The sequence below is a fragment of the Vanellus vanellus genome (assembly GCF_965231255.1).
Source record: "Vanellus vanellus genome assembly, chromosome: 5".
Lineage (NCBI taxonomy): Eukaryota > Metazoa > Chordata > Aves > Charadriiformes > Charadriidae > Vanellus > Vanellus vanellus.
In genome coordinates, this window is record NC_138910.1 from 18,430,948 (window position 1) to 18,445,261 (window position 14,314).

The 14,314-nt window shown below is 62.7% G+C and overlaps 2 protein-coding genes across 2 annotated transcripts; both read right to left on the bottom strand.

The window, feature by feature from the left end:
* Positions 1 to 1,189: 1,189 nt before the first annotated feature.
* FEV (FEV transcription factor, ETS family member) lies at positions 1,190 to 5,342 on the bottom strand (the record flags this gene model as incomplete). The annotated part of the gene is made up of 3 exons (XM_082483875.1): positions 1,190 to 1,701; positions 4,203 to 4,277; positions 5,291 to 5,342. 3 exons carry the CDS (start codon positions 5,340 to 5,342, stop codon positions 1,190 to 1,192), a joined length of 639 nt encoding a protein of 212 aa, XP_082340001.1.
* Positions 5,343 to 9,628: 4,286 nt separating this feature from the next.
* Positions 9,629 to 12,005, bottom strand: CRYBA2 (crystallin beta A2; the record flags this gene model as incomplete). Its single annotated transcript, XM_082483882.1, has 4 exons — positions 9,629 to 9,776; positions 10,109 to 10,251; positions 11,327 to 11,468; positions 11,845 to 12,005. The coding sequence occupies 4 exons, from the start codon at positions 12,003 to 12,005 to the stop codon at positions 9,629 to 9,631; spliced, it is 594 nt and encodes a 197-aa protein (XP_082340008.1).
* Positions 12,006 to 14,314: the final 2,309 nt, after the last annotated feature.

Genomic DNA, 14,314 nt, shown 5'->3' on the forward strand with positions numbered 1-14,314 from the left:
CCACCCCCTGCAGACACAAGAGGACACAGGTCACAGCACCTCTCTGTTTTATTGAAGACCAATCCCTCCCCCCAGCCAGCGCAGAGCCAAGCACACCCAGCTCTTCTGCATCCACTGGAACAAAGTCCTGCTTTGGAGGATGGGGGTGCCTCCTTGGACCTGGGGATGAGAGGCCCAGGGCTGCCCCTCAGTGCCTGGGGCTCCCAGCTCTGCCGTCATCCCTTCTCCTGTTCCACCTCCCACCCAGCCTTGCCCTGGGGGATGTCCCCACCTGTGGAGGGTGTCCCACCAAACCCTGCATGCAAGGTGCTTAAGCCACAGTAAAACTAGAGCGTTAAACTTGGAAGTGACCAGCAGCACATGGGCTCGTGTGCAGGGTGTTGGGGACTGTCCTGTTCTGTGGCATGGTCCTTGGGCACCGGGGAGAGGGCAGAGTTGCAGGGGCCAGGTTCTGCTCCCTCCAGGCTCTGGCCTTGCCCTGAGGGCTGGCAGTGCCCCCCACACCTGCCCCTGGTACCTCCAACCCCAGCGCCGTGCCCCAGGCAGGAGTTAACCCATGCAAGGCACCTGGTCTCCAGATCAAGGCTTCTCCTGAGGTCTGGAGGAGGCAACCATCAGCAGGAGGTGAAGGAGGGAGAGAAGAAAGGAAGGCTTTGGAGATCAAAGGAAGGCTTTGGGGGACCAAGGAGCAGCAAGGAAGGTCCCCTTTCCTGGCCCCTGCCCAGTGGGACTCTCACCCCTGGACACAGCTGCCCTGGGGTCCCAGCTCCCGACTCCTCTCTGCAGGGAGAGGGAAGGGCAGGCACAGGCTGGAGGCTGGGGTCAGAGCTAAGGATGGGGTGGGCAGCATGTTGCAAAGGAAAGGGGAGGGGACAGTCCCTGCCAGGAGGAGACCCCATGGTTTTCACTTCCGTTCACACCCTGCTTTAGTTATCTACGTCCATTCCCAAGATCATGTATCCCTCCTCACCCTAAATTTAGATGGCTTCTCTCCTCCAGCCACCCACATCAGGCAACCAACCCAACTACCCTGCAAGCACCCCTCACCCCCCACACCTCTCTCCAAATCTAAAAGGGGCAACTGAGAGCAGAGCACGATCCCACCCTCCCATCCCTCCCTGCTAAGCTCCCCAGCTCCGCAGCCCTATGCTGCCGGGGACGGGGAGGTCTGCCTGGCACGGCTGAGCCTCTAATGGTAATGGTTGTTCATGTTGTTGAGGTGGGAGGCTGCCATGGCACTGAATGAGGCAGAGGGCTGGAGCCCGTGCCCAGGGTAGAGGGATGGGCTGGAGCCAGGCCAGTAGGAGAAGCCGGCTGGTGTCACCCCCGAGGTCATGAGGTTGAGTTTGGAGATGCCTGAGAAGGGCAGCGGGGCCAGGTTGCCCTGAAATTTGTAGAGGGTGTGATCGGGGGCGGCTGGCTGGCACACCTGAGCCAGCCCGTGGAAGTCGAACTTGTAGGCGTAGCGCTTGCCGTGGACCTTGGTCATGATGTTCTTGTCGTAGTAGTAGCGCAGTGCCCGGCTCAGCTTGTCATAATTCATGTTGGGTTTGCTCTTCCGCTCGCCCCAGCGCCGCGCCACCTCGTCGGGGTCGATCAGCTTGAACTCCCCGTTCGTGCCTTCCCAGGCGATGCAGTTCAGGTTGGCCCGGTCTGAGAGCAGCTCCAGCAGGAATTGCCACAGCTGGATCTGCCCGCTGCCTGCAAGGCCAGGCCCCGGAAAGGTTACACTCCCTCTCAGGGCACAAGGAGCAGGGCAGGATGTGCCCCAGTCTTCTTGACACCCCGCTATGTTGCCCCCCCTCCCCGGCCCCAGGTTTCAGATGCAAGTCATTGTATCTTCCCTGCTCTAGAGACACAGAAGGTGGTAACAAGGTCATTGTCTCCTTTGCAGCATCCCTACCCCATCCTGCACCCCAAGGAAGATGAGGAGAGGACATCCCTTCACCTCTGGACAGGGGTAGGAGTGGTCAGAGTGGGTCAGACCCACTGCAGGCTGCAGTGGGTCTGGATCCAAGGTCGCCACGTCCCTCCCACCCTCATTCGTACCCCACTGAAGATGAGTATTTGCTCATTTGCTTTGGTGTGAGGATCTGGGCTGGTTCTTTCATCTGCAGCCCCAAGAAGGAGGTACCCAGAGCCATCCCAGCACCAATATTCCCTACTGACACCTCTGCTTGAAACTGGGCTGGTGTCACAGCGCAGTCCTTGCCCATCTCTAGGGGCACTGTGCCCTGCGAGGATGTCTCCATGGTGAGCTGAAGTCGGGGTGCAGCACTGCTCTGACCTGCACCCCTGGCAGGCGCAGGCAGGTATGGGGGACCAGGACAAGTCAGGACCTGATGTGGCTTTGAATCAGGCACATGTTCCTCATCTCTGGAGGAAAACTATCATCTCTGAACCACGGCCATTGCACCTACAGCTTGCACTGAGGAGCACCCTTGGTGGGTGCCCAAGATGCCCCTGTGCCAGGCTGCACACACACAGCAGCCTGGCACACCTGGACATGCCCATGACGAGGCACAAGGAGAGGATCCACTGAGCCTGGCCAGAGGTCACGAGAGGAGAGGGTCCATGGTCCCCAGAGTGATGGGCAGCCCCGCCTCTGGGACCCAGCCACTCTGCAGAGCAGCCCTGCACTTACCCAGATCCCCCTATCCCCTCCACACTCCCTCCCAAGCCACATCCCCTGTACATCCCTGCTCCTGGCCCTGGCTCTTGCAGCGCAGGCTTTTCCTGCAGCAGAGCAAGTGCCTTTGCATTTCATCTTCCTCTGTGCTTTTCTGCCACTCTTCTGTCTAATGGTGCTTGGATCCCATATAGAGGTTTAGCACCCGCAACCCCTGCAGCAGGCAGTCCCAAAGCTCAGCTACGTTTCCCACAAAGAACCACCTTGTCCTGCTTGTTTTGCACCCCCCTATTTCATCTGCTGCCCACCAGTTCTTGCTCTGGAAGAAGCAGGGAACAGCCGTTCCCCATCCATCCCTGTTCCATCAAACACCGCTCAGACACCCTGATCCAGGCAGACAAGGCCAGGTCTTTCCAAGGTATTGTAGTATTTCCAGATCCCCCATCCTGTGACCAAGGTGGGGGATCTCTCCTTCCCAGGGTACACCTGCAGCCCTTGCCTCTTCTCCATCCCCACAGCCCCCACCCTGGGTTCCTGCTATCCCCCACCCAGGGGGTGCCCCACCCCATGCAAGGAGGACAGGGAGGTGTTGGGGATGCAGCTGGGTAGGGTGGAGAGGCTCAATCCTGCCTGCCGCAGGGTGCTGTGCTGCAGCGCCCGGCAGCTCCCTGAGGAAACCTCCAGGGATCCAAAATGTCCTTCTCACCACAGTGCAGTGCATAGAGTATGGCTGAGGCAGAGCCTGCAGTGCAAAGGCAAAAGGGCTCCCCCCAGTCCCAGCTTTGCCCCCACTCCCACCCTTAAACCAGGGTTCCCCTCGTCCCCCTCAGACCACCCCCTGGCCCCTGTCTCCTTGCCAGACAGCCAAACTACATGGCCCAAAAACCACATTGCTGGCCCCGTGGCTGCCTGATGACCAGTGCTGTTGCGCTTCCCAGCAGGATTCAGACTGCTCCCTGTCCAGCCCTTGGCCGATCCCCAGGACCCCGAATGGTTTCCCCCGGATGGATGGCCCCGGCTCCCGGGGATCCATCGTCTCCCAACCAGCCCGTGCTCTGCCTGAGCCCCAGCCCTTCACCGGCAGCTCCCTCCCGGGTGGTATCTCACCTCATTCCCTCGCTCCCAGGAATGTGTTCCCCGAGCCCGGATTAGCCCCCCCCCCCCCAGCTCCCGGGCTGCGGGAGCCAGCAGCTCCCTCCCCGTCGTATGTCCCCGGAGCACCGGGGGAACCTCGCACCCACCCAGCCTCATTGCGGGGCTCCGGGGGGGGGGGGCAGCCCAGGGGAGCTGGGCACCCGGCTGCTCTCCGACGGCGGCTCCCGGCTGTCGGGGCTCAGCCGCTTTCCCGCTGGGTTTTGGCGGCGGGATGCTCCCAGCCTGAGCCGCCCGCAGCAGCAGGGAGCGGGGCTCTGCGGTGGCCGTGTCCCGCGTGGGAGTGCCCGGCACACGGACGGGAAGGGATCCCCGACGGCTGCGGGACGAGAAAGGATGCCTTTGCCGCAGGGGAGTCTCCGCTCCGGGCGGGCCGGGGGGAGTGGGGCCGGTCCCGGGGAAGGAGCAGCGGTGGTCTTACCTTTCTGCACGCCTGGGCTGAGGGACCCCCACGCCTGGCTCTTGCCGTCTTTGAACAAAGTTTCCCCGACTGGATCTGGGGGGAAAAAGGGGCGCGGGTGGGAGTGGAGGGGGGAGGGGGGGGCTGGAGCCAGGCGGGACCGCGACCCCCCGGCGCCCACCCGCGGGCAGCCTCCCCGCAGCCCCCCGGCCGCTCCCCCTCTCCTGCCCCGCCGCCGCGGCGAAGCCAGGAAACGCGTCCAGGAAAAAGGAAATCCGATTTCCGACCGAGCCGGGGAAGCTTTTAAATAGGAATAGAAAATCCCGCGGGCTGGGGTAGGGAGGAGAGAGGGAGAGAGGGAGAGTTGCGGGGCAGAGAGAGAGAAGGCGGGTGGGGTGGAAGGATGGGTGGCAGGACCACCGGGTGGAAGGAAGGATGAGTGTCAGTGGTTGGGGAGCGGACGGTTGGGGAAAGGAGACATAGAAGGAGAGATGGATGGAAGGAAGGATGGATGGATGGGTGGATGGATGGAAGGACAGAAGGGTGGATGGATGGATGGATGGATGGGTGGATGGAGGGAAGGATAAGAAGGAGGGAAGGAAGGGCAAGAGGTGGATGCATGGAGGGAAGGGCAGGTAATGGGTAAGACGGTGGAAGAATGGGCTGATGGAAGGGACAGAGGGTAGATGGAGGAAATGGCAGGTAGCAGGGACAGAAAAAGGAATGGAGGGACAGGTGGGTGGGGTGGAAGGATGGATGGAAGCACAGGGGATGGGTGGGTGGGTGGAAGGTTGGGTTGGAAGGACAGAACGATGGATGGAGGGATGGAAGGACAGGGGGATGGGGGGTGGATGAAAGATGGAAGGGAGAATGGATGTGCAGGCGTGAAAGGCTGCGAGGGTGGCTGGAAGGAAGGAGGAAGGGATGGTTGGAGGCTGGAAGGCAGAAAGGGAGGATGGACAGAGGGAGAGGGGAAGGCAGGATGGGCGCTGGGGGGAGACGGGGCAGAGAAGGGCCCCAGGCAGCGGCGGGGCAGGGTGGGCGGGGGCCGGGTGCTGTGCGGTGCACGGCGCTGCAACAGGGCAGCGGCCGGGGGGGTCCGCCCGTACCTGGCAGGTACATGTTGAGCAGCAGTGGCACCGCTCCGGTGCCGTGTCTCATGGCAGCTGTGGGGGCGGCCCGCGGGCTGCATGTTTTAATATTCCTGCCCCTATTATTATTATTATTATTCCACTTTATCAGGGAGCAGCTGATGGCGAATAAATGGCAGCGGGACGGGCAGGGGACGGGCAGGGGCCGGGGGGAGGCGGGGGGTGTGGGGGGGGAGTTTCCAGGCAACTCGCAGGGGCTCGGGGCCCCGGCTCCAGCAATTTCCTCCGCTGTAATTAAAGCGGGCGCTGCACACCCCCCCACACCCCCCCTTCGCTATCGGGCCCGCATCAGACTTTAATCACGGCCGCGGGTTTCTATGGAGAGCGGCTCGGGCCGCTTCCTGCCTCTTCCGCCTCCTTAACTCTTCGCAAACACGGCGCTGCCATCCCAGCTGGGAGCGGGGCTCGGACACTGCCTGGAGACCGCCCGGGCACGGCCTCCCATCCCCGCCACCAGCATCCCGCTTTCCCGACCCACAGGGCCGGCCGGCAGCACCGCGGTCCCCGCTTCTGCATCTCACTGCATGGCATCGGCGGCATCCCACCTGCCTCCATCCCCCTGACCCATCCATGCTACCAGCCGTGGGGCTCCCTGCCTGCCCCTTCCCCAGCTCTGGGGTACTCAGCACGGTCCTGGGGTCCCCTTGGAGCTCCCAGAGCCATGGGGTGTGTCATTTGTGTCCCCACAACATCCCTCCAGCTCCAGGACCCCGATGCTGAGGTTTTTTTGCAGTGCCCAGAGCTCCAGGGTTGGTAAGTGCAGCACCAGCAATTGGTGGCACCAGAACGTACCACAGCTCTGCCACCTTGCTGGCTTCTCGGTGCTTTGCTGGACAGTCCCTGCCTCAGAGAGGGTTAAACCTGTGACCATCCTGGGTGTCCCCATCTCTGACCCATCTTTATTAGGACCTGTAGAAGCTGGGTGACCCCCCTAGCACCCACCCAAACCTTCATGGCCGCATCTCCATCAGATTTTCCTGGGTGTTGTGAAGATGGGAGGGTGATTGAAGGAGAAACTTGTAATAGGGGAAGGGTCTGGGGTGATCTGGGCTCCCAAAAGAAACATCTGGCTGGGTGTTTCCTCATCACCCATGGCTCCAGCTGCTACATGCAGCTGCAGGGTGCTGGTGCAGGGTTCACTCTTGGCCAGGGGGGACAGAGACATTGAAGAGACATTGAAGATGGCTCTGTCCCCCCTGGCCAAGAGTGGACCCTGCACCAGCACCCCACAGCTTCAGGCAGCAAGGCAGTGTGCCAGCAGTGGGCACCAGCTCTGGTCCACGAGTCCAACGCTGTATAGCCAAGATGCCCATCAGCCCATGACCTCTCCTGTGGTGTTTCGTTGATGTCTAGTAAAAGGATGAGCTCTCATGCTGGATTTAGCTGAATTTCTTGAAAGTGGCCATCAGGAGACGTGAACCCAATGGAAACCAGGATACAACCATGCCAGACCCACAGGTAATATTTATACTGCAGCCAAAATGTGCCCTGCATAAGAAGTCGCAGCCCATGGGGAGCAACACTCAGCCAGTGTGCCTCGGGTTGCCACAGCCCAAGGGGGCTGGTGGCTCCTCCTGGGTGGGGGTGTTCAAAGGGTTTAGGAAACAGGGGGTCCCACGGGTGCTGAGCTGGGGTCCGAATGCTCCACCCCTGTTGCCCATCTCCATCGGGGACAGAGAGCAGATGCTGGGGGGGAGAGACACGAGCAGAGACCATGTTACACCACCATCAATTCCCCAGCTTGCCCCCTGAGCTCCCCTGAACCCTGTCATGGGGTGTCCCAACTCCATACAGCCCCACAGCCTTGGCTGCTCCCCCCATCCCTCTCCTCCCCAGCCCCCCAAGTGCAGCTCTCCCAGCAGCGGCTCCGCAGCTTCCCAGACTTGCTTTCGCTGCCTGAGTCACTGAAACAAACCGCAGGCAACGGAAAACAAGCCCCGGAGACAGCGGGGTGAGGTGGAGAGGGGGCCAGACCCGCTGAACCCCTCTCCGCCGGCAGCCCCAGGTGACCAGGATCCTCCTCAAGCAAACCTGCATGGTGGAGGGCACAGAGGGGGGGGTCTGGGCTGAGAGCAAATGCATCATTTAGGGGGGGAGTAGTTTGAGATTGCCTTGAGAAGCAGGGTTAGGGCTGTGGGAGCTGGAGATGGGGGGGGGGTGCAGGGGGCACTGGGGATGGGGACTTCTGGGTGCCTGGGAAAGCCAATGGGTCGGGGGGCTTACAGTGAGGTGTGAGGGGACTGGGGGCTTTGGGTGACCTGGGGGCTGAGGGGTGCAGAGGGGTAGGGAGTGTGGGGATCCAAGGGGCTGGGGACCCCTGTGCCCATGGGGAGTTCTGGGGATCTGAGCAATGTGACCCCAGGTTCATGGGGGAGTTGGGACACGGGGGAACTGGGGCAGACCCACAGGATGGAGGTGCAGGGTCCATGAGGAATCCAGGGAATGGGGGCCCGGGTTCATGGGGGAGCCAGGGGATGGGGCTTTGAGTCCGTGGGGGTTCTGGGACATGAGGGTTCAGGTCTGTGGGGCTCCAGGGGATGGAGACCGAACACGTGGAGCACCCAGCTGGAACCAGCAGAAGGTCCCCCGGCTTCAAGCAGGCAGTTTGCCCCCCACCCATCAACCTAGCACTCCCCCATTCCCCCTTCCCCCCCCCCCCCCCCCCCCTCGAATAGACCAGTAAGGATCTCACACCTTGCCGTGACCCCCACAGCCCCCCTTTTCCCCCATCGCATCCCTGTCCGCAGGTGCCCGGGACAACTTCACCTGTGCGCCGGCAGTGTGGCGTGGAGCAGAGCCGAGCTGACGTGGCCTTGGGCTGGCTGCAGCCCGGCCGGGTGTGCAGGAATGTGTTTGTGCAGGGGGAGAGGCCAGCTTCCGTGGGGCTGTGGCGGGGTGGGGCCAGCGGGGACACGGAGGGGACAGGGGAGGGCTGGGGTGCAGCGGGAGGGGGTTGCACAAGGTGCTGGGGCGTTGGGATGGGCGCAAGGGGAGAGGGAGAGGGGAAGTGGGGAGCGTGCATGGGCACACTTGTGTGCACGCTCATGTGCAAGCTCATACATGGGGTGAACATACTCACACACACGTCAGGGCTGGGGTCTCTGCACAGCCCTGGGTGCAGGACATGCACTCACTGACCCCCTGTCCAGTCCTTCCCAGTCTCCCAGCACCCTTCAGGGGCACCCACAGCCCCAGGGCCGCGTGTGCTTGTAGCAGGGTGGGCAGGCAGGGACCCGGGCATCCAAGCCACCTGGCACTGTTCCACCATCCTGCGGCTTTACAGGGGATGTCCTGGGCGTGGGGAGCACCTCGGGGTGCCGAAGGGAGGCTTGCACCCCGGAAGGGCTTGGGGTGCCAGAGCAGGATGGAGAAGGAGGACGAGAAAGGGTGCTGGAAGAGGAGGAGGAGGAGGAAGAGGAGGAGGAGGAGACGGCTAGGTGGGGCTGCCGGTGTGCCCTGGGCGGATCTGGAGCCGGATGCTGGCACGGATGTGCTGGCGTGGCCAGGCTTGAGGGAGGTGGACCCAGACCCTAAGGGTGCTGGGAGTAGCAAGCTGAGCCCCCTGCCAGCTGTGGGACACTGCCCCGAGGACCCTCTGCCCCTGTCCCCAGCAACCCCCCACACCCCCTGTACACCCCCTCTATAAGCCAGTGTCTCCAGCCCTGCCCCAACTGTGGCCATCCCATTTGCGGCAGTCTCCCCCCAGATGACTCCAACGCTCCCCCTCCTCCCTAGAGCCACAGCTGGCAGGGACCCCCCCTCTCTTTTCCAACCTGGGGTGCAGAGAGAAGGTATCTCATGTTCACAGGCTTTGTGGCGATCACCTTTCCTAGTACTCAGCCTGGGGGAAGGACCCAGAGCACAACCCCCCCTGGATGACCCCTCCCATCTCCAGCCTCTTCTCTGCCCAGTAAAGCCAGTAAGTTCCCATCTCCCCAGCTGAAGCATCAAGGGGGTAGGGACCATTCTGCATCCCCTCTACTCACCATGCATGGGTCTGAGGTGGGGTGCAGAGACCTCAGCCCAGGGTGGAGGTGGCCACGGGTCCAAACCCACCTGGGGAATGGGAAACCCCTTCCAGCTGCTGAGAGCTGGAGGGCAGCAGGGCTGGGGCAGGCACCTACCCTCCCACCCCACGGTAGGTCCCCCGGGCCTGGCAGCCTCCCTGAGGAGCAGAGCAGAGGCAGGAGCCTCCCTTTTTTTTTTTTTTTTTTGACAAATGCCTTTATTTGCTACCGGATAGAGGTCTATTGCACAGCAGCTCGGGGGCTGCGGGGCGCACGGCCCTGCCCCTGCTCAGTGCTGGACGCGGCGGATGGATTGGATCTGGTTGGTGTGGGCCTGGCTGCTGTACTCGTTGTACTTCTTGAACTCGCCGTTCTGTCTGTCCCGCTCCAGCACGTACTGGTAGCCTCTGTATCCTGGGTACTGGTATGCCACCCACCTGCAGGCAGACCCCTGGCTCAGAGCCCCGGGCCAAATCCCCTGGCCCCTCCCACCCCCTTCCACCCCATCCCATCCCATCCCATCCCATCCCATCCCATCCCATCCCATCCCATCCCATCCCATCCCATCCCATCCCATCCATCTGCTTACCCCAGGGAAACAGGGACAGAAAATACCTCATGGTTTGGATTTTCAAGGGAAGGGGAGCGGGCAGGCACTTCTCCTTTTTGGGGTCTCCCTTCCCCATCCCTGGGGATATGCAGGAGGGAGGTGCTCACCGAACCCTTGCTCTCAGCCCCCACCACACCCCTCCCCGTGAGTGGGACTCACGCTCCAGCGTTCACTTTGATGGATGCCACCTCCTTGTTGCCCCAGCCCATGGCCTGCAGCGAGGGGTAGTCATCGCTGAGCTCAAACTTGTGGCCCTGGAAGTTCTCCGCCTCGTAGAGGATGACTTTGCTGTCATTGTGGTTCTGTGGAGGGAGAGGGCTGGGGGTCAGCAGGGACGATGTGGCTAGGGCAGGGATAGGAGATGTGGCATCAGGGGGACACATGTCAAGGCACAGTGGGAGGCCTGGGACCATGCCTGGCTTCGGTGCAGGGCTTAGGGGTGTCTTTCAGCCTGCACCCCCTCACTGGCTCACCCCAGGGCTGCCAAAAGGATGCTGCTCTCCTGCCCCTGTGGTCCCCATGCACATCTGCAGGGAGGGTGACAACGGCCACACCGTCTGCACCCACACGGGCTCCTGCCCTCAGCATCCTCAGGATGCATCCTCAGCTGCAGCAGGGTTGCAGGGTAATGCAAGCTGCTGAGAGCGGTCCCCCAGGCTCTGCAGGGCTTTGCTGGGTGCTGGGCACCGAGGGGTTAATTGCTGGGACACTGAGCGATGCGGCACTGTCCCCCATGCCCAGCCCCCACACGCATCTATCTGCACCGAGGAGCAGTCCTGCCAGTAAGGAGTGATCTTATCGCATCTCCTTTATTAAAGCCCAAGCATATCTGCCTGGTGATTATTAAAAGTTGGGGGGGACCCCCCCTCCCGCTCGGAGGCGCAGACGTGCCGCTATTGCGAGCACCAGTGTCTCTGCAGATGGAGCGATAGAGGCTGCATCTGCCTGGGCACTGCTCGGGTACTCCAGGCGGGAGGGGGACAGACCCCACACACCAAGCATCCCTTCGGTCCTGCCAGCTCCTCTCAGCTCACCCCATCCCTGAGTATCTGGGGGAGGGGCGGGGGGACACAAGTCCTGGGGAGCCCATCCTGGAGGTGGCTCTCCAACGCACAAAGCAGAAGGAGCTGGGACAAGTGTTTCAGGCTAAATTTTAAGCCTAAAGAGCATCTCAGGATCCTTGCAGGGAGGTGGGAGCCAGTGGGTGCAGCTACCCCTCCACCCCATGGCACCTCCGTGCATGCCTCACCCCTCCATCCCACATCCCACGTAACCCGTCCTCCTGTCTGTCCCTCATGCACCCTCTGTCCCCGCTCTCCGGTCTGGGCTGGGCTGCCAGGGGGAGGCTCTGCCTGCAGTGGGGTCCCCGCAACTCACCGCACACTTGACGGGCCGGAAGGAGAGGAGGTGCTCGGTCCGGTAGCCGCTGTTCCCGCTCCAGGCCTCCCACCGGGGATAGTCACCCTTTTCCAGGATAAACTGCTGCCCCTGGTACTCAGGGTACTCGAAGCCCACCCAGCTGGAGGGGAGAGGAGGAAAGCCCTCAGGGACGCACAGCACAGCCCCAGGGCGCAGCCCAGGACTGGCTTCTCCCCCACGCAGGGGATGGAGATGTCCTGGCAGGGTATGGGTCTGCCACGGAGGTTGGGGTCCTTTCTAGCAGCAAACATCCCATTTGAGAGCGGGACCCCTCAGCCCAGGGCCACACCGTTGCCTCCAACCCGCGCCTTGGCTTTGCAGATGGGGAAACTGAGGCACCGTACAGGAGCGCAGGGAGGGAGGTCGCACGATGAGGCTGTGTCGGAGCTGAGGAAGGACCCGGGTGTCCTGGCTCCCAGGCAGCTCCTGACAGTTCCCTGGGAGCACTGGGTTCGCGGGGCCGGCGGGGCACTTACGGGCCGGACTCCACCTTGATGGAGCGGATCTTGCGGAAGCCACGCTCCATGATGCTGGGGCACTCCATGAGGAACTCGCAGCGCTTGCCCTGGAAGCTCTCCTCCTCCCACACCGTGATCTTGTACTGCCCCAGAGTGTCCATGGCTTCGCTGCTGGTCATGCAGGTCGCTCAGCTGCTGGCAGAGCCCCACGAATCACCCCAGGAAGGTGCCCACCATCATCCCGGAGTCTCCCCCGCTGCCTGTCACCGAGCCTGGGGCACCAGCAGTGCTGCCCTCACACATCCTACGCCACTGGCCCCTCAACCTCCCAAACTGGCACGGGGGACACTTCCCATTCCCCTTCCCTCGGTGCTGTGGGATTTCTGTCCAGTGACCCCCAAGTTGCAGGGGGCACTTGCAGTGCCCCATCTCTCCATGCAAACTACCCAGGGCTGCCTCAGTTTCTCTGCTCCCAAGCTCCCTGCGATGAATCCTGTGGTCAACCAGGTGCAGTAGCACTGTACCCGGTGCAGGGGGGGGCAGCAGTGACCCCCCCACTCAGACATGGGTGTGGGGCAGAGCAGCCCAGCTCTTGCAAAGATGGGTGCCAGCATCCCTCCTGCCCGTACAGGGTACCCCATGGGTTGCCCTTCCCCAGAGTGTGCATTGGGGGGGGGGGGGGGGGAGTAGGGCTTGGTGTTGGGGGTTGAAGGGAGCGTGGCAGCGCCTGTGCAGTGGCGGGGCTTGGGGGCTCACAGCCTGGTACTTACTTGGTCGTCAGGGCACAGAGACGAAGGTGGCGGTGCCGACGGTGGCTTCTCCCCTCGCCCTTTATAGGCGGGTGCCGAAGTGCCGATGGTGCAGGCAAGCAGGGCGCTGTGTCAGCAGGCAGGGGATGGGGGGGGGTGGTGGTGACGGGGGTGGGCACCCACCCCAGACTCCGGCTGTCCATTCCAGTTAGGCAGTGTGGCGAGAGCGGCCCCCCCGCACCCTGCGGGGCTGACAATGAAAGTGCTGGGCTGTGTTTGCGCAGGGGCTCAGGGCACAATGGGCAAAGGGCCTGACGCGCTGCTTTCCTTTCTGCCCCTGGACAATGTCCCCGCTTGGCCCAGGGATTAGGAACCCAGCCTTTCCCAGGGCACCCGCAGCCTTTGCCAGGGTTGAGGCTGGTGGGAAGGAGGTGCCAGGTTGAAGCGGGGATTTGCGAGCTGGGAGCTGCTGGGCACTGATGTCCTGGGACTGGGATATGGGACTCGCCTGGGGCTGCATCTGCCCCTCCGCCTGCAGCTCTGCCACCGCGGGTCTCTCCTCTGGTCGGGCTCTGCCTTGCATGTCCTGAGCTGTCAGGACAGGGCAGGGACCCGGGCTGCATGGGCAGGGCTGCGTGTGGGGTGCGAGAAGGATAGGGGGAGCGAGAGGGGTGGAGGACATGTTGGCACAGCCAACGGCTTGATCAGTCCAAGCTCTGGGAGCTGTGTAACACCCTGCGGAGGTCTCTGTTGGCTCCAGACCAGACACTGATGGACTCCAGCATGTTACATGCTCCTTGCTTGCCATGCCTTGGGCATGTTCCCTTGGCCTGGCAAAGGGCTCCCCGTGCTCGCCGCACACCTTCCACCCAGGCAGGGGACACCGCACACGGCGGGAGAGGACCAGCTCTGGGGCACAGCTCTGTCCTTCAGCTGAGCAGTGGGACCAGCCCTACCTGGGACTGCACTGTGCCATGCAGACATCCCCAGTGTCCCCCACCAGGACCTGGATGAGACCAACACAGGCTGAAAAGGAAGAAGAGTGCCCAGCTCAGCCGTGAAATCCCAGGTCTCTCGGCAGCAGTGTTTCTTGCAGCATCCCTGCGTAGCCCACGGTGAGGCCGGGCACTCCCCACCTTCAGCTGGGCAGGAGCCACCCTGACCTCTGGGCAAGGGCTGGCCTAGATCACCCCAAACCTTCCCAGGAAGACCCCAGCCCTCCTGGGGGTCCTGAGCATGGGGTCAGCATCCCAAGAAGAGCCTGGCAGTGCCGATGATGGAGGGTACAGCATGGGCAGCTGGAGAGGAGTGTTAGGACGCCTGGCATCTCTGCCCCGTTGTCAGCAAGGATCGGGGGCTGAAGGGTGACAGCAGCGATGGGTTGGGAGCAGGAGTCGTAGGTCCTCTTCGTGACCCCCCCCCGACCGCTCCACAAGGCTCCGGGGAGCATTTCTGTCCCAGCTCTTAGGCTCGTTGCGGGGCTGCGCCGATGCCTGCAGGTCCCAGCAGAGGGTGCAGCCTGGCAGCGGTTGGAGCTGGCTCCAGCTAAGCGACATTGGTGGCCCTGGCCGGGGACAGGCGCTGGAGAGGGGACCCTCCGCTTGCGACGCCCTGGGGTGCTCGTAGGAGGAGACCCCCTGGGAGCTGCCCGGGAGAGCAGAGAATGGGGGGAGGGATGGAGATGCTCCCCAGGGAGGGAAGGGGACGCATGGGGTTAAGCAGACCCCGGGGTGCAGCAT